The 21,235-nt window shown below is 32.4% G+C and overlaps 1 protein-coding gene across 3 annotated transcripts in view; it reads left to right on the forward strand.

Moving 5' to 3' along the window:
- glu (structural maintenance of chromosomes 4-like protein gluon) overlaps positions 1-21,235 on the forward strand; it is a 57,432-nt gene that overhangs the window by 22,357 nt on the left and 13,840 nt on the right. For all 3 annotated transcript variants that reach the window (XM_089248924.1, XM_089248923.1, XM_089248922.1), the window contains exons 9-22: positions 1,238-1,388; positions 2,968-3,081; positions 3,419-3,526; positions 5,879-6,000; positions 7,545-7,653; positions 8,209-8,340; positions 8,479-8,640; positions 9,853-9,893; positions 10,600-10,787; positions 10,980-11,215; positions 13,953-14,079; positions 17,105-17,156; positions 19,720-19,857; positions 20,613-20,757. In XM_089248924.1, the coding sequence (XP_089105050.1) occupies positions 1,238-1,388; positions 2,968-3,081; positions 3,419-3,526; positions 5,879-6,000; positions 7,545-7,653; positions 8,209-8,340; positions 8,479-8,640; positions 9,853-9,893; positions 10,600-10,787; positions 10,980-11,215; positions 13,953-14,079; positions 17,105-17,156; positions 19,720-19,857; positions 20,613-20,757 (1,825 nt within the window). The remainder of the gene's footprint in view (positions 1-1,237; positions 1,389-2,967; positions 3,082-3,418; positions 3,527-5,878; positions 6,001-7,544; positions 7,654-8,208; positions 8,341-8,478; positions 8,641-9,852; positions 9,894-10,599; positions 10,788-10,979; positions 11,216-13,952; positions 14,080-17,104; positions 17,157-19,719; positions 19,858-20,612; positions 20,758-21,235) is intronic.

The following is a 21,235-nucleotide window of genomic DNA, read 5'->3' on the forward strand; positions in this document are numbered from 1 at the left end:
CGGAAAGTAAAAGGACGTAGGTTTGATTCCCCGCAGGGGCAGTTGAATTTTCTCTTTCCAAAATACACCTTCACATTAGCCAGCTGTTAAAAACCTTTGTAAGAGAGAGTTTACAATCAATCATATGATCTCACTAACCTTGGGTCCCTATAAGGACCAGCCTGACACTTTTCCACTGGCAACTTGGTAGCATAGTGGTGGTCGAGTGGTTATAGTGACGGACTCGCGATGCGAGGATCCGGTTTCAAACTCCACAGTGGTGGTCGGCTGAAGTTGGTTTTCCGTGGTTCCCAACTTCAAGGCGCAAATGCGAGCCAATCTCCCCGTTAAAAAGTCTCGCCACAGAGAGCAACAGTCCTACAACGATAAATCATTCAATCATAACACTTCACTCATAGTTAGAAAAACTGGTGGCAGATGGCAGCACTACACATAACAAGCATTACAGAGAAACAAAAAACTTCACGTCAGGTTTCACTACACGTACACGCACATTCCCGCATGTACCGATTCGTTGGGGGTTCCGCGGGGGGGGGGGAGTGGGCGGGTGCATGTGTGGTGTAGCAGTAGTAGGTAGGGCCTCCAAAAAATGGCTCGGGGATCCATGATGTTCTTAAATCAGCCACCTCGTTGGGCAATTGGTGGTGCCTGTTGTGGCGTTGTATTTGTACTATATTCATCAAGTGAATGCAGGCTCCTTGAACTGGAAGCACAAATCACTAAGGGTCTGTGTATAATGAGAAGAGGAGGAATGTTCACCTCCACCCTCCCTTCTATACTAATAATGCTATTTTTCAGCTGAAGGGCAATATCCAACTACTCAATAGATGAAATGTAGCATGTCTGATTATAATTGTCTAAAATTAGTGCATGGCTGGGCGAATCTCTCACGTGAGATCATCATGGCGACTAAAAAATTGGTATTGGCATATTAAATTTTCTTTGTGTGGTTGTTAAATTGTTGGCTGAGAGCAGTACAAAATGTTTGGAATTTATATCAGCATATCTTCCAACATGAAGGAGGGTCAATATGCGCTGAAAATGTCAAAAGAAGCATTATTTTAGACCTTTTTCTTTGGGCAAAAATTTTTTTAGCGCTTAAAAATGTTTCCTGGCTTCTGAATTTTTTGCAATTTGTCCAGCCCTGAATTAGCGTATACAATAAATTATGCTATCTCACATTATTCTATTTATTTTATGTTTTACTTGAAAATGATGTACTTTTTCTTATTTCAAGTGGCAGCGATGCCTGTGCTGTAAATGTTGAGAAGCATCAAGAAGTTTTTAGCACTTTTGAAAGGAAAGATGTCATGTGCAGAGAAAGAATGAATCATATGAAAGCCAAAGTGGATGATTTGAGATCTGACTATATTGCAGAGGAGAATAAGGTAAAAAAAAAGCTAAACTGATGCAAATATTATAGGTGACTTCAATGTGAGATGCACAACTCTATTCTTTATTTTATTTCCCAGGGAAGTTCTTGAAATTAATTTCCTCCTTTTTTAGTTTCTAATGTATTTGAAATAAAAACTATAGGAAAAATATACATTATAGAGACAACTCAGATATATATATATTTGTACTGTAGGCCTTCTGTATTTTGATGGGCCTAGACTCAGTACCAGAATTCTATTCATTTAACCTGTATATACAGTACCACTAGTAGATACAGTAAAAAATGATTCAGTTTTTCCTGATTGTTCTTCAGTGAGTTTTACTCTTTTAAGTGTTGCCTGTCTATCCTTGTTCCCCCTTAACCTTTTAATGGTCAATATTCTCGATTGGGAACATCGGTTTTATTAATTGCAAAAAAATATTTTTCTTGCATGAAAGCATTTTTTTCCTTGAATGCATGAGATTCCAAACTTAACTTACAAAACAAAGATTTAATTCATTCCAGCACTTATGCCATAAATTTAATTTCTTTAAATCACCTATTTTTAAGGAAGAATAACATGTAATTTTTTTGTTTTGATTTCAATGTTGTTTCTATGGGTGGGCAAGTCCAGAAAACATACAAGAAATTTTTTTTCATGAATGCTATAGTTGATATCTCTAAACTAAAGGATCAGGACAGGAAATAACAGAAAAAAGAGCAAATCAATTCAAATCATAATTCAGCCGGTAAAAGGGTAATAAAAGATTCAATTGCATTTTTCATCGATTTCAAATCCCACCCTCCTTGATTAGTCTTCCTTTTATACGTCCAAACCATCTTCATTAATCTGCAGAGAAAGGAAAAGATGTCTTAGCAAAAGTGGGGTAAGATGGGTTATATATATACAAGTCTACTATACTTATACTATCCCATCATGTTCCATAGAAAAAATCCTGTTTTGCCCCACTCACGCATTAATTGGTGATTGATGACCATTATTTGGTGATTGATGACCATTATTTATTAGGTTTCACTAAGAACATTTATCAAGTATGTAAATTAATCATTTTTACTCATTAATTATTGATGATGATTGATTACAATTTTTAATCATTTTAGTATTTATGAAGTGATAAATGCAAATTGGCTTTATTTAGCACCAAACTGCAACAGTGCAAATAAACTATCCAAGAGAAATCTGACTTTGAAATACATTGGCAACAACTCAATCAAAATGGCTACTGCTTTCTCAAGAGCTGCTTCTCCACCTCTTCCACTAAAGTTGTCAGCTTGTTTATAGTGCCAAGTGAACCAAGAGCCCAACTATTCCATCTTACCCTGCTATCCTATCTTGCCTCACTCTCCCTCTCATTAATAGTGAAGGGACGACAAGCAACATGCAAAATATTATTGTACAATATACGTGGTGGTACATAAACATTTTCCAAGAAGAGTTAGGAACACCACAATGCTACATTATTCTGACATATGTAATACCATTATGTTTTAATAGAATAATAAAAATTCTTCTGAAAAAATATTTCTTATTCCATTATTCAGTGTCATTTTAAGCTGTCTTAAAATTTCAGTGCAAAGAGTTGAAGAAGATGCCATCAGTATATGAAGGAGAAACAGCTGAGCTTCAGAAAAAGAAGGATATCTTAGAAAAAAAGAAAGTTGAAGAGGAAAACAAATTGCAGGAAGTTAGTATTACTAATCATTGTGTATGTTTAATATTTACTGATATATAAAATTAATTTGCTCTTTAAAACCAAAGCTATTTCTTTCATTTAAATTTAATTTGTAACTTTTCATAGCTTATTGATATGACAGTGAATATCTCATAAAATATTGCTTAGCAGTAGTTTACTATTTCACCTCGTGAAAATTACTATTTAACTACTTAAAAACACTACTGAATGATTATATGTATACCTACTGAATGATATATATATCTAATGTCTTATAAAAAGATGTGTCAGCTTCTTTGATTAAACTACATGCTTGTTGAATAAAATGTTAATATTTTATTTATAATAGGTAATGAAAACTATGGAAAAAGAGACAGCTGGACTAAATTCTCAGAAGGAGAAACATGAAGTAGAATTGATAAAACTAAAAAGTGTCGTCAATGATGCAAAATCACAGGTACGGTGGCTGTTCTGAGTGGACATCAAAAATCTGTAGCCCACATATAAATCAATCTACATAACTTGACCTTATTTCTCTGTCCAAGGCAAAATGTGAAAAAAAGAGAAAAAGTTCATTTTTAGTCCATTGCTGCTCATCAGTATGGAGAAAACTTATTTCGAATACAGAACCATCACAAAAAAATTATCAGTATGAAATAGGTGAAAGGGTTCTCTATCTAATGCCTTCGGCAAATGCCATCCCTTCTTCTTAGACATTATCATTTTTTGGGGAAAGCAATCCTGAATACTAGTGCTTCATTTAGTTTTCTAGAACTATCTCCAGCCTATTGATTTTTTAATTGTATTCTTTCCATGACATCATTTCATCCTTGTTTGACTTATTGAACTGATTTTTCCTAGTCATATAATTAGATTTTATGAGCAATTATCTGGATGTTACACTATTAATCGAGTAATGAATCATATTGGGAGTGGAATATTAATAATTTTCATCTTATTCTATTACTGTGCTGCAAATTAATTTGTACAATTTTATTTATGAAAGATTTTGTATGACCACTTGAAATACCTTTTTTTTCATCATGTATATCAAAATTTAACTATTTTTGATTCTAATTTATAAACTGTGTACTTAAAGATTAGACTTAAATAAATTCTTAGAATTGTGTGTAATGTGCAGTAGAACATCAATTATCCAAACACATCGGGACCAAAAGGTGTTCGGAAAATCAATTTCAAAACTAATTTGATAACTCAAAGGAATAAATTGAAAATTCAGCAACAAAAACCTTAAAATAATTAAATTTAACTGACTTATTCTGAAAAGTAAATGAAAAAAAGCAGTGTATCACAAAAGAAAAAATTGTAAAGGAAAAACTGAAACCGTAAAACAAATACATACCGTGCATGATAAATAACAGCGTCAAACCATTCAAAAAATGAATCTATCTATAATTGCTTCAACTTGCTTATACAACATTTTGCAGACTCATCCCGTAATAGTTTCAACATTGAAAATTGAAGTGGGTCAGCATTAGGCCACGATTCTAACCATGCAAGACATTTTGTGAAGCACTGTTCTGCCTCACTGTGCGTTATTACATCTGTTGCTTCATTTTCATCACTTTTACAGTCATCCTTATCAATTTGATCGTTCACTTTCATAATTATTTCTCCATCATCCAAAGAAATGATATCCCAGATCATCACTATCATTTTTTAACCACTGAGACACATCCTCTTCATGCCAGGACTGGAATGAAGGGTTCCTGAAGCATATCTTAGCATTTTTTTGAATCTGGAAGATTTTGATCGTCTTCAGTGGTTGTGTTAAAACCATAAGAATGTGGGCATAACTTCCTAAAACTTCACGAGACTATAGTCCATCTGCTGTTTTCAAACTGGCTGCCAAATTTTCTATTTTATCACAGTTTTTAAAAAGTCACTGATGGTTGCTACACCTAGTCGTCTGTATTTGGCTGCAAGTTTCCACCATCACCCTCTTTCAATCTTTCACAGTTTCCACTTTTTTAATGTTTAAAACAACACGCTTTAGTTTTGTTGCCATTCTGCACTTGAGAAAGAGGGAAAGTGTTGACGCTACTAAAGCTAAATGAAGATGGAAAAATATCTGTTTCTAAGTAAGCTAGTAAAGCTACTTCCCTGAAAAAACCATGATGATAACTGTTTTGTTGTCAAGAAGACCCTCTCCTGCCTTTCATTAAGGTACATCCACAGGATTAAGATAAATTCATAGACGAGAAAAAAAGATTGCAGCTAAATCTGCTCTTATTCACACGTTTGTTTGCTTGTCAGTCATTTATAACTACATACACTGCACCCAGATCTGCCATTGTTTACATCTAAAGCTCATGGTTACAGTATGTATGATTGTTTGGAAGTGGATTGTACAATAGAATGAAGCTATCGAGTTGGGAGGTGAGAATATTCAAGTTCCAAGAAAATACCAACTGTGTTGAGCATCATTGACTATAGAAAAGTGAAAATGAGTTAGGTTGAAAAGGTGCTTGGTTGACCGAGTTTTTTGGGAAATTAATGTTCGGATAATCAGTGTTCTACTGTATTGCAAGCATTTTTGTTGAGTCGGGGTTCCATGCATTAGCAAGAGATTTGAGTTTCATAGCACGCTGTTGAAACTTTCAGAGTTAAATGTTCTTGTATGGTGGTGGTGGTAGTGTTTATTTTGAGTCTGTGTTGTCTTTTTATATATTTCTCAGTTATTCCGTTAAACTGAAACTGTCATGCTAATATTCTTGTACATACTCAAAATTGTGTTATTCCAGGGATTGTTCAGATTAAATTTTTTTTTTTTTATTACTATTTATAGTTAGATCTTGCGCAGTCAGAATTAGATATGCTGTTGAGTTCTGAGAAAAATGAGCAGATGAAATTACAAAATCTTCAAGAAAAATTACAACAAAATACAGAGTCTGTGAAAGAAAAAATGAAGTAAGATCCAAAATTGATCACTTTTAAAATTGTATGTGTGAAAGAGGTGGAAAACTAATTTTAATACATAATTTTAGTACAAATACATGGGCCACAACAGGCAAATTGCCCGACGAGGTGGATTTTTACAATCCTACTTAATGTAATGATTGGTTCCAATTGAATGTCTTTCATTACCATCAGATATTGTGAAAAAATTTTTTATGCATAATTGCCTACTTATAACAAAGTTTGAGGTAGTTGCAAAAATATTCGTTATAGGCGAAAGGTTCATTTAGTCCAAAATTCAATATAATTTACATGCATTGGATCATATGCAGTAGTAAAGTTTCTTGCTATTAAAATAGAATTCATTAAAAAAAATAAAATAAAAAATAAAATCCATAAGTAAAAAATATTCTACAATAAGCTAGAAAACACCTAATCTAAATCTAAAGATTTGAATGTGGATCAGTTTTGCAAAGCTGACAAAGCATGTGCAAACAAGGAGATTTATTGATAACATTATGAAGATTTTAAGGAAAAAAACATTTGAAAACCAGTTGAAAATTTTGTGTACTGCCTCAGATTTGTTATTCATTATAAGAGTGATCAAAATAACACCAAAACTTCGGACAATATAGGAAATGAACAATAATTGTAGGAAAAACTTTGTTATGCCCATGTCTGTTGTAAACAAAACAGACTCCATCAATGATATTTGTGAATCAAGAGAAAAGAAATATTCAGAAGAAAATAAAATGTTGATTTGCAGATAAGAAAAATGGAAAAAATTTTGCAAGCACACAACTACTGAACATATTTCAACCAATCCTTGCAGAATAAGGCATTTCAGATGCATGTTTTGAATATTGCAATTAAAATCTGAAGTCTTGATGGGGAAAATTAAATTGCAGACATTGCATAGTGTTAATTTTATGCATCTATGGATGTTATAGAGTCCATCCCTGTATATTCTGTATTTTTCCCCCCTTATTAAAACTTTGTTGTTTTTTCTATTTTTAAATTAAAAATGCACTTTGCTTTGTGTACAATTACTACATATGCTTTGTGTACAATTACTACATATGCTTTGTGTACAATTACTACATATGCTTTGTGTACAATTACTACATATGCTTTGTGTACAATTACTACATATGCTTTGTGTACAATTACTACATATGCTTTGTGTACAATTACTACATATGATTTGTGTACAATTACTACATATGCTTTGTGTACAATTACTACATATGCTTTGTGTACAATTACTACATATGCTTTGTGTACAATTACTACATATGCTTTGTGTACAATTACTACATATGCCTTGTGTACAATTACTACATATGCTTTGTGTACAATTACTACATATGCTTTGTGTACAATTACTACATATGCTTTGTGTACAATTACTACATATGCTTTGTGTACAATTACTACATATGCTTTGTGTACAATTACTACATATGCCTTGTGTACAATTACTACATATGCTTTGTGTACAATTACTACATATGCTTTGTGTACAATTTTACTCAATCTCTTTCATAATTTTGAAGGTCTCGTGAAGAAGCCGAAGTCAAAATACCTAAGTTAGAGTCAAAATTGAAAGATATGAAGAATAACTTGTTGCAGTTGTCAGAAAAGGAGGCCAGACTTCTTGAAGCTGTATGTATTTATGATAACTTTTAAATTTCAAACTGATATTGATATCAGAATTACTCATGTGGTGCATTGCTCCTTTTTTTTTCTTCCTTAATTTATATTATATATTAAAAGTTGTATTAACTATGACATTAATTTGTGTTGTACGAATTGTATTGGTGCAGTACCCCCTCCTCTATCTATTTGAAATGTTACTGTAAATCAGTGATTCCCTACGTCTGTGATAACACCCCTTGGGGGGGGGGGTGATGGAATGTTCCATGGGAGCAGTAGAAGCTACGGGTTTAACATAGGATACTATGGGTTAGATTGTGTTTTGGTGGCGATGGGAGAAAGAAATTTCTGAAGATGGGGGCAAATCGGACAAAAAAGGTTGGGGGAAACTATGCTTTAAATGATGTTGGAAATATAGATTTTATTAGCTTAATTTTTTTTTAAATTCTTTTCACTTGTGTTAATTTATTTCATGTTTTTGCAATAAATAAACCTAATTAAAGTATGGTTTTCTTCATAATATTTTCATTCAAAAATCTCATTTCACATTATATTTTCATGCAGATTCGAGAAAAGCGAACTAAACTAGAAGAAGCAAGAACTTCGTTGAGAAATCATGAGACACGTGGTACTGTCATGAGCTTCTTGCTGAAGCAGAAAAGTGAGGGAAAAGTGCCAGGAATATTTGGACGCCTTGTAAGATTTTCAAATTTGACCAATTATTGCCAAAACTGTTGTTTTATTCTTGAGTTTTTGTTAATCATTTCCCTATATTTCTATGTTATTGAGTATCAAATGATGAATCAAAAACATTTTTCTTTTGACAATATCAAGGGCGATCTTGGTGCAATTGATGAAAAATATGATGTAGCAATATCTACAGCATGTGGAAGCCTCGACCATATAGTCACTGATACCATAGAGACTGCCCAGGAGTGTGTTAAACTGTTGAAGAAGTACAATGTTGGTTATTGTACATGCATTGCTCTTGATAAAGTAAGCTCTTTTTGGTCTTAAAAATTTACATTTAAGGCAGAATGTTATATTGTTGAAAGAAATTTTGTTGAGGGGAAGCATGCAGAATTCATTTTTCCCCCAAAATTTATTAATTGTGAGCTTTCATCATTCCCTCCTTTCCAAATGATCCCTTATAATTTACAGTCCAACCTCAGTATGATATCCATCACTTGTAATATCACCCTACTTATAATGCCAATTTTTAAAGGTCATGACAGGATAAGTAATAAATTGGACCTAGTCATAACTTCACCTCACTTATGAAGTCATTGTTATATTTGATACCCAGGTGTGATGTAATACAAAAATCTGAATTCAGTTCTTATCCTACTCAGAGGGTAATATAATTTCAGCAAGTTATGTTTATCTAAATGTATGAATCTTTGAAAATTTTTAGAACTGGTTTTTGGTCAGATTTTAGGTTTGTCTCGGTGATAGAAACAACTACATTATATTTTATTTTCATTCTATTTCTATGCTTAAAGCATAAATGTCATATTTGCTAGTATTTTTGTGATGAATTATAAATTTAGAATTATTGTAGATTTCTTTCCATTTTGTGAGATCTGAGTGCGTCATAATATAAGCATATTTTATCTTCTGTAAACAATAGTTAGATTATAGTTATATGATATATGATATTTATATATAGATATGATCACGCTTCTAGATGTACACAGCAGATTCTTTCAACATGTATATATGTTTCTTCATTGGATCTTTTTTTTCCTACTAATTCTTGGCCCTCCTTAGGTTTTTGGTGTTTTAATATTTTGAATGTATGTATTTTTGTGCTCTAGAAACCAATCAGAGGTGGAATAAAGATATGTAGTTCTTCATTCCACCCATTGGACTTGTGTGATTCTCCCCGGTGATGATCTTTCTTTGCACTGGTTCAACAAATCTTTGATTTTTATTTTTTTCTGTTTGAAGTTAATTTATCTTTTATTGCTGTGTAGACTATATATTTTAAATGAAGAGACTGAGTGCAAACATATATATTTGTATGTTTGTGTTTTTTATATTATTAAATAACATTTTTATTCTTACACTTTGAATTGGGTTCGATGTTTTTGATCTGTATGAAATACTTAGAATTGGTTTTTGTCCAAAGTATGTGTAAACAAAAAAACTATTTTTATAGAATTTCTCTCAGTGTTAGAATATAATGGTTGTTTACCGCTTTTTCAGATGGGGAAACATGCAGCAGATATGAAACTTAAATTCAGAGCGTAAGTGGCAATTTTTTCATCTGGTTATCATTGCAATTATTATTACAATTTTTACATTTAATCACTGAAATTGATATGCTGAAATAATACTTTTTTGCTGTTTTAATCCAACAAGCAATTTTAAGGTCTCCAGTATTTTTTGTCTTTAAGCAAAATATCATAACTTAAAAGTCTTTAAATTTATAATATCCGTTCTCTAAATCAGTCAAATTAGAATTCCATGAATCATTCAAAGTTGCTTAGGTTTCACATTTGGACATTCCTGAATGGCTGCTTAGCCCTTTAAGCAGCATTAGCAAAATATCTCGCTTTTCTAAAAGCCATTTCTATTAGCATTGAGAAGCTCAGACACTCTATGAAATTGATTTCTCAATAGAAGACATATTCCTATACCAGTAATTTGGCACCTGCTGAAATAGAAAAACCCTACTTCATTTAAAAAGATGTAATTTTTAAGGAGGTTCTGTGATTTCTACTGTGCCTCTTAAAGGGTTAATATGATTCATTTTAATATGAAGGTAAATAAAATCAAGTACCTGTGTCATTGTCATTAAAATGATCAGAAGCTACAAGTAAAATGCTTTAAGTTCAATGAAAAATATCTAATTTTTTGTATATTTTATTTTATAATTATTTCATAATTATTTTGTATTTTTATTTTATAATATATTCACAGACTTTTAATTTTGCTTTTTCTGCATCACAGGCCAGAAAACGTTCCTCGGCTGTTTGATTTAGTAAAAGTGAAAGACCAGCGAGTGTTACCTGCCTTTTATTTTGCATTACGTGACACTCTTGTTACTGATAATTTGGAACAGGCCACTCGAATTGGATTACATGGCTCAACTCGCTATAGATGTGTTACTTTACGAGGAGATGTGATTGAGACTTCAGGCAAGTTTGAGTTTCGTGATGAGTTGTAATGTAAACAAAAATTGTTTGTTGAAAAAATCAAATGATTAGCTTACAGATTATCTGAATTCAATAAAAATCTTATAAACATATGGAACAAATAACAATAGCAAAAATACACATATCTTGAAAATATTGATTTTAAGTTATCCGGTTTTCTTCTTTTATTCTCAGGTACAATGAGTGGTGGGGGAGGAAGAGTTATCAGGGGGCGTATGGGACAGTCAGTAGCAAGTTGTGATGTTTCTTCTAGAGATGTTGATATAATGTCACAAGAACTTGATGAATGGATGCAAGATGCTTCTAGAACAAGGTCTGAAAAGTCATCTTTAGAAAATACTATTTCAGAGATGCAAAAAGAGCTAGCGTTTCATCATCAAGTTTTGAAAAGGAGTGACCTGGAAATGCAGGTACTGTCAAACCTTGTTCATAAGTCTCTCAGTTGTACGACATCTGCATATGTACTATGTTGAGGTTTGTTTCCCATTAATTTTTCTATAGATCTCAATGGTAAAATATGTCATTTATATAATGTGTGTCATTTCCCCCTTGTCTCCAATACCAGATTTTGAGAATATAAAGTAGATCGTTGTGATGTAGCATGAAGATGTATTTGAAATAGAGTTCTGGATAAGAAAATATTAGAGGCATGTCACACTTCATTTATTTGAAGTTACACCTTGTCTCATTTGAAATTTTTTCAGTTCTGTCTTCTTGCTGTGTTTTGATATCTTCTCCTTTAGGGTCAGGTTTCCCATTGAGGACATTTGAAAGAGCACAAGTTGTCTAATAAGAAACATGGGCAGGATAAGTTCCCTTTCATTTCTAGTGGAATATCTCTTCTTTTTGCTGTATTTGGCTGAATTGAATCCATTGTTCCTAATGTGAAGAAAACAAAAAACATTTTCTCAAAATAATGCTCGTTTTATGGAATACCTACTGCCAGGAAGCTGAGAGTGCAAGATGGAAAATTTATGTTAGTTGAAGTTTTCCTCTTTTTTATTTTTTACTTCAGTTGACACAAATCAAACATACATTTAAATTAATCAGTTGATAAAAACGAAAAATCCTATTTTTCCCCTTTATGGATATCTTAACACTAGAAGGGCTGCTGGCAGTCATTTTGACTACTGCTTCTTTTTGTGCAATATATTTAATTACACTAAATATTTACAATAAAAAAAAACAATCACTATCCTACATCGTTAATTTTGAAGAAATTTGAGTGTTTTTTAAGCCTATAGGGTGTCCATAAAATGACTTTCCAACTATAAATATGAAAATTTAAAGGATAACTGTGGACAAGATTTACCATGAAAAAAGATAAACAGAATTTTTACATCACATCTTACATTGCTCCATTTTGATGATGTACACATTTTTATATGTATAACACTGTCCTTTTTATTCACTTTATTTAGTTCGAGCACACACTATAGATAACATATGCTATTATGTCTCTATGAATTTGCACTATCAAGAAAAAACTAGGGCATCATTAAAATTTCCTACTATAAATTATGAAGAATATACAATTAAAAATATATATATCTTTGTCTTTCTTTTTCATCAGTATTATCTGATTCAGACCAGTCACTTCTGTAATCACTACTTTCTCTATCGTGTAGATATAGCAGAAAATTATAATTTCTGTTGTCAAAGTTTGCATTGTAAGTCGCCTCAGATTTGTTGTCCGAAATATCATTTAGCACTGATAAAATTAGTTTTTGTTCTAATACATCCTTTTTCTAAGAGCCATTTCTACACGCTGTGAATGAAACCCTGTTTTCAGACCTGCCAACTCTCCCGATTTTTCATCCTTCCTCCTGCTCTCCGGATTTGTTAAAATTTCTCCGGATTTTGGCAGAAAATTAGATTTTACGCGATCTTTCACGTTGTCGTGGTGTCAATAATTACCATGGTCGTTAGGGAAAACACCTATAGAGGACAGCCATAGTCATTTCCATTGAGCAGCCGTAAGAAAAAGTCTCTGTGATCGCATTTAAGCAACTGGCAAAGACGCGACTTTGTTTTCGTAGCATTTATCGCCAATCATTTATCAGGGGGAAGCCCTTGATTGCCGAAATTCCTGTATAATCATTATTGTATTCCATTAACAGCCGCGCGATAAACACGTTTTTTCGTCTGCAGCTTTGTAATTTGAATTTTTTTAAATCGTTTCTTCCGATTAAACATCTTCAGAAAGAAAATATAAAACTTTAAGCTATATACAGCTAAATATAAAGCTTTGAAGAGTTCATATACCCAAGATTATCAATCACTGATAGCATCCACAAAAGGAAACACATACTTTATAAACAGTATGTAGATGTGATTTCTCTATATTCTGCATGGAATGCTGGCATGGAATTATATTCTTCTCAGGGGCAATGCAGAACCTGCCTTGAGGGGGGGGGGGGGAGAATGTAACTTTTTCTTAATTTATTTAAAAAAAAAAAAAAATTCGAAATTTTTTTTTATGAACATTTTTTTTGATTGAGTCTATGAGTGTCGGGGGAGGGGGGTGGTACCCCCCTCGGGAGAATCTCCGGATTTCTGTATTTCAAAAGTTGGCACGTCTGCTGTTTTCTAGAAAGCTTCCAAAGCAGATGGTGGCATTAAGAATTATGAAATGTCAAACCAAAACAAAAATTGATCTTGCCAGGTGAACGATCAGAAAAAAATTTTTCCTCATCTTTGATAACAGAGTCTATAGCTCAATAACATATAGGGTTTTGCTTGTGAATACATAATACTGTGCCCGTCAATAGACTCCTTAAATTGCCCAGTAACATGATACAATGAGTATCATTATTATTTTTTTTTTTTTCTTATTGGTATGTTACTTAAAATATATATTGTGTTGTGCATGCTATCAGGGAATAAACTTAAAAGCAAAAGTATCAACACCCACCACGAGGAGAAAACATCCAATTTACATATAGCAGTCAAAATGACTGCTCTTGGCCGTTTTAGGTATAACCGTGAATATCTGCCAAACAAAACCTTCAATGTCTTTAAATTTTTACATCGTCATGCTCCGACTGCTCCGGCCATTCTAGTGTTAAATGTGTTTTAACCATCATATATGTATTATAAGTGTGTGAATAATTTTTTGAAAATAATATTTCTATTCCTATTCCTTAGTCTTTCCAAGAAAGAATTGGCTCCTTGAAGAAGCAGGTTCAGCAGCAGAATCAGAAGGTTCTTGCTGCAGCTCCAGACAAGAAGAAAGTCAAAGAATTGCAATCAAAAATTCAAGTGGCTATGCAAAGTGAGTATTAGGAAATTTTATTTTTTGATTGCATCAAAGTTTTTACTGTTGGATCATAACAAACATCACAGATATAGTCAGACCTAGGTACAGGGTGTTTCAAATAGAATCAACCGATTTAAAAAAATCATAACTATTCAGCTTGTAATCCGTTTTGATTGAATAATGTATAGGTAGAAAGAGGGAAATCTTGAGTTTCATGCAGTTGCCGACAGGTAGTGCTAACGCTTTTCCTTTGGCCACCACTTCAGTGTTTGTCAAGATTGGCTTTTCCCACAGTTATAAACAGATTCGGATGACTCCATTTTCCAACAGGACGGGGCACTACCACAATGGAGCTTGAACGTTCGAGAATTTTTGAACAATCAAATTCCTAAATGATGGATTGGCGGTACAGGACCTGACGATTCAGTTGAACATCACTGGCTTCCAAGATCGCCAGACCTCACAGCGTGTGATTTCTTCTTGTGGGGGTTTATAGAAGACTATGTTTATGTGCCTGCCCTTCCAGCTACATTATCCGCTCTGGAGATATGCATAACAGCAGCCGTGGAAGCAGTGGATGCAAACATGCTCGCAAAAGTTTAGGACAAATTTGACTACAGTATAGACCTATGCCGTGCATTCCAAGGTGAACACATTGGGCACCTTTAATTTGGTTTGTAAAAAAAACTTCGGCCATGTAATATAAAATTAATCTTAGGTGTATGTTCAATATTTTTTGTAATATACACATTTCAAATCAGGTGTTTCTTTTTGAAACACCCTGTACAATATTGCTAAAGGTACAATAAAAATGACTTCATAAATGGATGACTTAATAGTAATAATCCCAATTCATTAATTATGATGACCTTCAAAAGTACCTTTAAGTACCTTCAAAATATAAGTTTACAAGCGGGATCGTGGAAGTGATCGACATTGTGCCTAAGTCTGATCGCATATTGAAATTTCTCTGTTTTCCTCGAGTTCTGTAATGCCAACTGGGAACAAAAATATTTTTCATGCTACCATCACAAACAGGGTTGGGTTTTTGACATGCCAAGCGTCAAAAACAGGTTTAAACCATCAAAAACTCTTGAGATCCTAAATGAATGCTTTTTGATGTTTTGAACACAGTAGGTATATAACATGATGAAAAACTTACTTTTTTGTATATTACAATGTTTTATTTTTAAACATTAATTTATTAAAATAATTAAAACAAAATGTTAATTAATAATTTGCAGTTTTGAATTTTTGACATAAGAGTTGAGAACGTATGAAATATAGTTTTGTGGTTCATTTTATCTAAGCTACTGATTACCTGTGTTCAATTTGCTAAGTGGAATAGAGCTGCTTATTCAAAAATGTATGATAAGGACATCACAGAATTAAATTTTAGACTTCAGAAACTATAAATCATAATTGAAACAGTAAAAACCTTATCGTCAGTGTTGTCAAATATTTTTTTTAACTTGATAATTTTTATGTAGATTTTATATTCAGAATTATAATTACTGAGGAAAAATACCTATTTTGATATTTTAAATTTTCTGATCTGCCCAAAATTTTATTCCATGTAAAAATTCTCATGCAGAATCTGTTAATACACTAATTAAACTAATTTATTTTCATCTAAAAATTTCTTAGACCTCAGGATGTATAAATTCAGAGTTTTAAAAAGTATTTTCAATCAAAGCAGAGCCGACAGGACTTGATACCCAAAGCATTTTTTTTTGCACATTTAAAATTCAATACAGCTTCAGTTGGAAAACCGTTGCTTTATAAATGTTAGTAAATATACCATATCATAGTGCAGAAGTAAGAATAACTAAGTTTGACTGAGGATAAGTTACAAGAGTTTCTTAATCATCATATACAAGCTAGCATTTGCCAAATTAAATTACATTTTAGTTCTACAATTTAGTATTTTAGCTAGATATATTTCAATGTTATGCACAATAAGAGAATCTCAGTGATTAGTTAGCTAGATAATTTAATAATAACAGAAATCAACATTACATATATGATGTTATAAACTTTTTAAATACTTATCTGTTGTAAAAACAGTACAGCAGATGATTTATATCAAAGCACATATATATAAGCAGTTGAAGAAATTTTAGAAGGTCAAGAATCATCTTGAAAGGGAATGTCAAATCATTCCATAGTTTTCCCTTCAGTATTTATGCTATGCTTTATTCAAATTGTATATTTTATAAGAAAAAGAAAATGTTGTCCAAAATAATTCTGTAGAGAGTAGAAAGTTATTTTATAATCATATTAAATATTTATTCTTTGTATAACATAGTCACTTCAAACATTAAATGCAATTAACGTGTGCATTTCCAATGGGAATTTTTATATTGAAAAGCAATATTTGAGGTTTTTTACGTGACAGTTTAAACCATCAGAAACTGCTGTGTGTCAAAAACCTGTCAACCCTGATGACAAAGTACATCAATGTTTCCACTTATCTGCTGAAGTGCAGTGAAATCATGCAATAATTATTTTCTCTCAATGTTCTAGTCTACATACATTTCGTTTGCTTTATGGTAAAGTTCTAAGTGAATATTTTTTGTCATTTACCTCGTACTTATTTATTCACCCAGGCTCTTAAGTGAGTTAGTACAGTAAATTACTCAAGTCAGTTAGGGAAATTCAATCATCCTTGTGTTTGATGAGAGATTATACATATTTGCATCATACGCAATCTTCATAAAATGCTCCACCCTTTAACTGCTGAATCATCTCTGAGCAACCGATTTAATATGAAAATTAGATTTTTAATATAATGAATTCTTAAAAAATCATATGCTGCAATTGGCAGAAAGAAAGAATGATTCCTCAATAAATATGTTAAAAAGTAATTTTTCTTTAAGTAAAGAAATTAGACTGAAAAACAAGGATAAATTTTTTTATCTCAGTTAAAGGGTGGAATGTTTCTTCCATAATTATGAGGTAGATGGCTGTTGGTTTTTTCCCCCTTTCCTCCAATCTTCCAAGTTTAATGCTATTTCATGTATTATTTTTTTGTTACTAGGCCATACCAAAGTTTGTTCTGAAGCTCAAGTGGTAGAAGATAAAGTTCAAAGGTCAGTTGAGATTGTAATAGTTTTTTTTTCTTCAAAATCTTCACTCAAATTAGTATCAGTCACATTAAATAAAACAATCAGCATAATTAAATTTGTTATGATTTTAATGAAAACTTACTATAATAAAGCTTGGAATTGTCTATTCAGAAACATCTATAACCACTATTGCGTTACAATTCCTAGACAGTTTCAGCCTGGTCTTTCATGTATAATTTGTCAATAAATAGCATAAATTTACTGCTCTATCAAGTTATTATGGATATTTTTCAAGCATTTTTTTTAAAATCAGGCATACATGAAAGGTGACACTTATTAACTTATTATGAAGCATAGTAACAACCAGTTTCATTTCTCATTTCTAATCCAATATATTTACAATGTTTTCTGAATCCATCACACATCTGGTTAATAGTATTAATATAATAAAACTCATTCATTTCTAATTACCAACTTGGAGCAGCCTAGGATGTTCCCGCTATTTTGTCGCCCCCACAATTCAATAACTTTTTAAGAGTTCTTTGTGTCCACCTAAAATTTTTTGCCCCATAAATTTTACCACCTGAAGGCAGTTGACCCCCACTCCTGCCTCTAGTTCCAGCCCTGGCAGCAGCTATGAGCAACTTACTTGCAATGGTGCCAAAAGTTTTAATCAATATTAACAGAGGTAGTCTCTTTGGGGGAATTTTCAAATGCCATTGAGATTTTGTTTGCAGTTTTTTTTATTTTCAAATGTTCTACAGTAAGCCCTCACTAAACATTCTGGAGACTGGAGGGGAAAATGTCCGAAATCAATTTATTTGAAAAATAATGAAAAAGTTGATATCCTTTAAATGTTGGAAAAGTGTTGCAGACTAATCAGGGCCTTCTTTCAAGCTGGGGAGAAACAAACACTTTTTAGAACCCCAATCAAGTCTATGTACTAGAAATGTGTATTTATAGAAAACTTCAATAATTTGGGGGCATCTTGTTTAATGCTGAGCTATGAATCTGGGTTCTATTGGCTTAACCACCAAGACGCTATTGCCAATAATTTCAATTTTAATAAACAGTTTTAATAGTGTATGGTGCCTATCTGTTTTCCTCAGAAATGCAGTAAATATACTGAATGAGTGAATAGAAACACTTATGGGCTCACAAGAGGACACTAGCCCATGATACTGTAAGAATGGTTCTGAGCTAGGGGTGTTATTCTTTTTCTTTCTCTTTGTTTAGCTGTTTTGATCATGTGGGTTTTTGGATTAGCAGCGTTCTGGTGTATTAGGATTATGGATGATTCTTCAAATGGTAGAATAAAAGAATCCATTGCATTTGTGAATATTTTGCAGCTGTACATTCTTCATATATATATTTCAAGATCTTCAAGCTTATTCAGAATTAACGTAGTCAATATCATGCCACATGCTTCAATAGATGGTGTCTCAGATTTGCATTTAACACCACTCCTTCCAACAGCTTCATTTGTTTATGGGTTTTAGATCACAATGTTCTGAAGATGGCTCTCTCTATTGTAGTGCCAAGATGCATAAACCAATAAAAGAAAACAATTTTCTGTAAAACACATTGAAAATGTCTTTAAACATCATGTCCTTTTATAATCATTTGTATTGACTGAATTATTTTAAATTATACTGATAGATTTTTATAAGATTTCATTGAAACATGCTGATATTCTTAAGCTGTATTCACCAACACAGTTTAAACTACAATCGCAGGTTAAAGAATTAGCAATCGGCACGGATTGGTTAAAATCCTCAATTTAACCAATCCATGCCGATTGCTAATTCTTTAACCTGCGATTGTAGTTTAAACTGTGTTGGTGAATATGGCTGTTATTCATTTACCTGTTATAATTTTCACTGTCTGTAAATCTTTACCATAATTTCACAATAGCCAAAAAACCCTCTTTATATGCTCAGCGGCAATATAAATATGCCAGTCATTCAACCATATTGATCAATTCTGAAAAAGAACAAGGAATCTCAATCCAAAAGTGTTTATTTAACTTTAATACATTAATACATCTTTTGTAACCTTTCCTCCGGAAAAATTTTGGGAGAAACAGTATATGGCATTCAGATATTTTTCATTTCCATTCTCATTCATCCACCCTCGCCTCCCTTTGAGAAAATTGGGTAGCAAAATCTATAGATCTGCAAATAAAAGCTACGCAGTGATGTGGGCTAATTGCTAGTCTTTTTTGTGTTTTTCGTCTCTTGCGAGCTATAAACAAGAAATTATGGTAAAAGGACTCATTGGATAGCTAAATCATTACTTCCCTTAGAAATCAGCATGAAAAAGTAGTTATTACAGTCCAATCCCGTTTTAACGAATACCGTTATAGCGAAAATCTCGTTTTAACGAACACTTTTCTGATCCCCCAAATAAGTTTACATAAAAACAATGCTGGCTAACCTGAAATTACTTTATTACGGAATTTCGTTTTAACGAAATGATTCCTCCGGTCTCATGGCATTTGTTATAACGGGATTCGACTGTAGAAGTTTCTTTTGAGTTAGAGTTTCAATTAATTGTGTACATACTTTCTTTTTTCTCACTTTTTTAGTTTGCATGCTGAAATTTTATCTGTGACTAAGGGGAAAATCGCAAATGTGCGTAAAAATGTGAAAAAAATCACCAAAGAAATTGATACAGTTTCTACCAACATCACCAAAAGTAGTGTGTCAGCTAAAACTGCCACTCGGTAATTTTTATCATCTTTTCAATCATTTCTGCAATTTTCATTATTGTTATGTTCATTAATGTTATGTTTCATTATTTAATGTTGTCAATTTTATTTTGTATTTGCATTGGAAGTGTGAAATGTCAGCTTTAGACTTCAAGTGATGCTTTTTTTTTTGGTTCACACACACATTAATAATTGATTAATAACTTGATTCATGTATAACACAACTGACAAATGCCTTTCCAAAAACATTCCCCTCTCTTCAGAAAACTCTCCCTGTATTTTTCAGAGTATAATACTCTTTAAATAGTCCTATCCCTGTCGGGAAAATATTTTATTCTTTTAAACTGTTGATTGAAACTGTTACACAAAAGAATTTCTCCTTCCCTTAGAACAATACAGAAAACTTGTTCAAGTGTAATTTTTTTTTTAATTTGAAGGTGCTTTTGGCTTTTCAGCCAAGTTGTTTTTTTTTTTTTTGCATTTGTTTTATTGAATAGTAGTTTTATTAATACATTTGTCACTGTGCAGCTCAAAAGGTATTGCCAAAACTTTACATATAGTAAATGACAATTATACATTTCTGCTCTGTGATTTGATAGAATCGGAGAGAATTCATCCTGATAAATGCAATTCAATTATAATTTTTATGAGTGTGTCATAAAAAATATTTTTTTTTTACGTATCCCTGACTTCCTATTTCTATTTCACTTTTAAGTATTTACTTTTCTTTCTTTTCTTACAAAAAGTGTCTTGCATTTTTGTCTTTGCAGAAATTTGAAAAAGTCAGAAGAAAAAGTTCAGGCATTAAGAGCAGAAATTGAAGAAACTAAAGCTGATCTTGAACATTTGAAATCTGAGTATAAAAAGATAGAAGCTGAAGCCTCTGAGGTTATGGAGGTGAAAGATCGTTACTTGGTATGTTTCAGACTTTTTCAGTTGGTTTTCTGGTTTTTCTGTATTAGTATCATCCGTATTGAAACTGGTTTTATATGTACGTTACAATTGGACTAATCCATGCTTGGTGATAAGGTACATTCGCGATTCATGAATCATTTTGCTTATGGGCTTATGGATGTAAATGGCTAACAGGATGTGCCTATAGATAACTCTGCAACTTTGATGTGGACCAGTGACATGAATTGCGCAATTTAGAATATTTCAGGCAGTGCGCAAGTTCTTTACAAGTCTGGACAAAAAAACAGAATTTCATGGAAATATTCTTTAATACGGGGTCTTCAACTGCTGGACTGTTCTAGTCTACAAAAAATTTCACCCAGTTCTAGTACATAATTTTAGATTTGATACAAAATGATTCTAATGATCCTAATGATTCATGAATCATTTTGCTTATGGGCTTATGGATGTAAATGGCTAACAGGATGTGCCTATAGAT

This window comes from Pholcus phalangioides, unplaced genomic scaffold, assembly GCF_987345545.1.
Source record: "Pholcus phalangioides strain wild (caught in Gottingen) unplaced genomic scaffold, Ppha-v1.0 ptg000021l_1, whole genome shotgun sequence".
Classification (NCBI taxonomy): Eukaryota; Metazoa; Arthropoda; class Arachnida; order Araneae; family Pholcidae; genus Pholcus; species Pholcus phalangioides.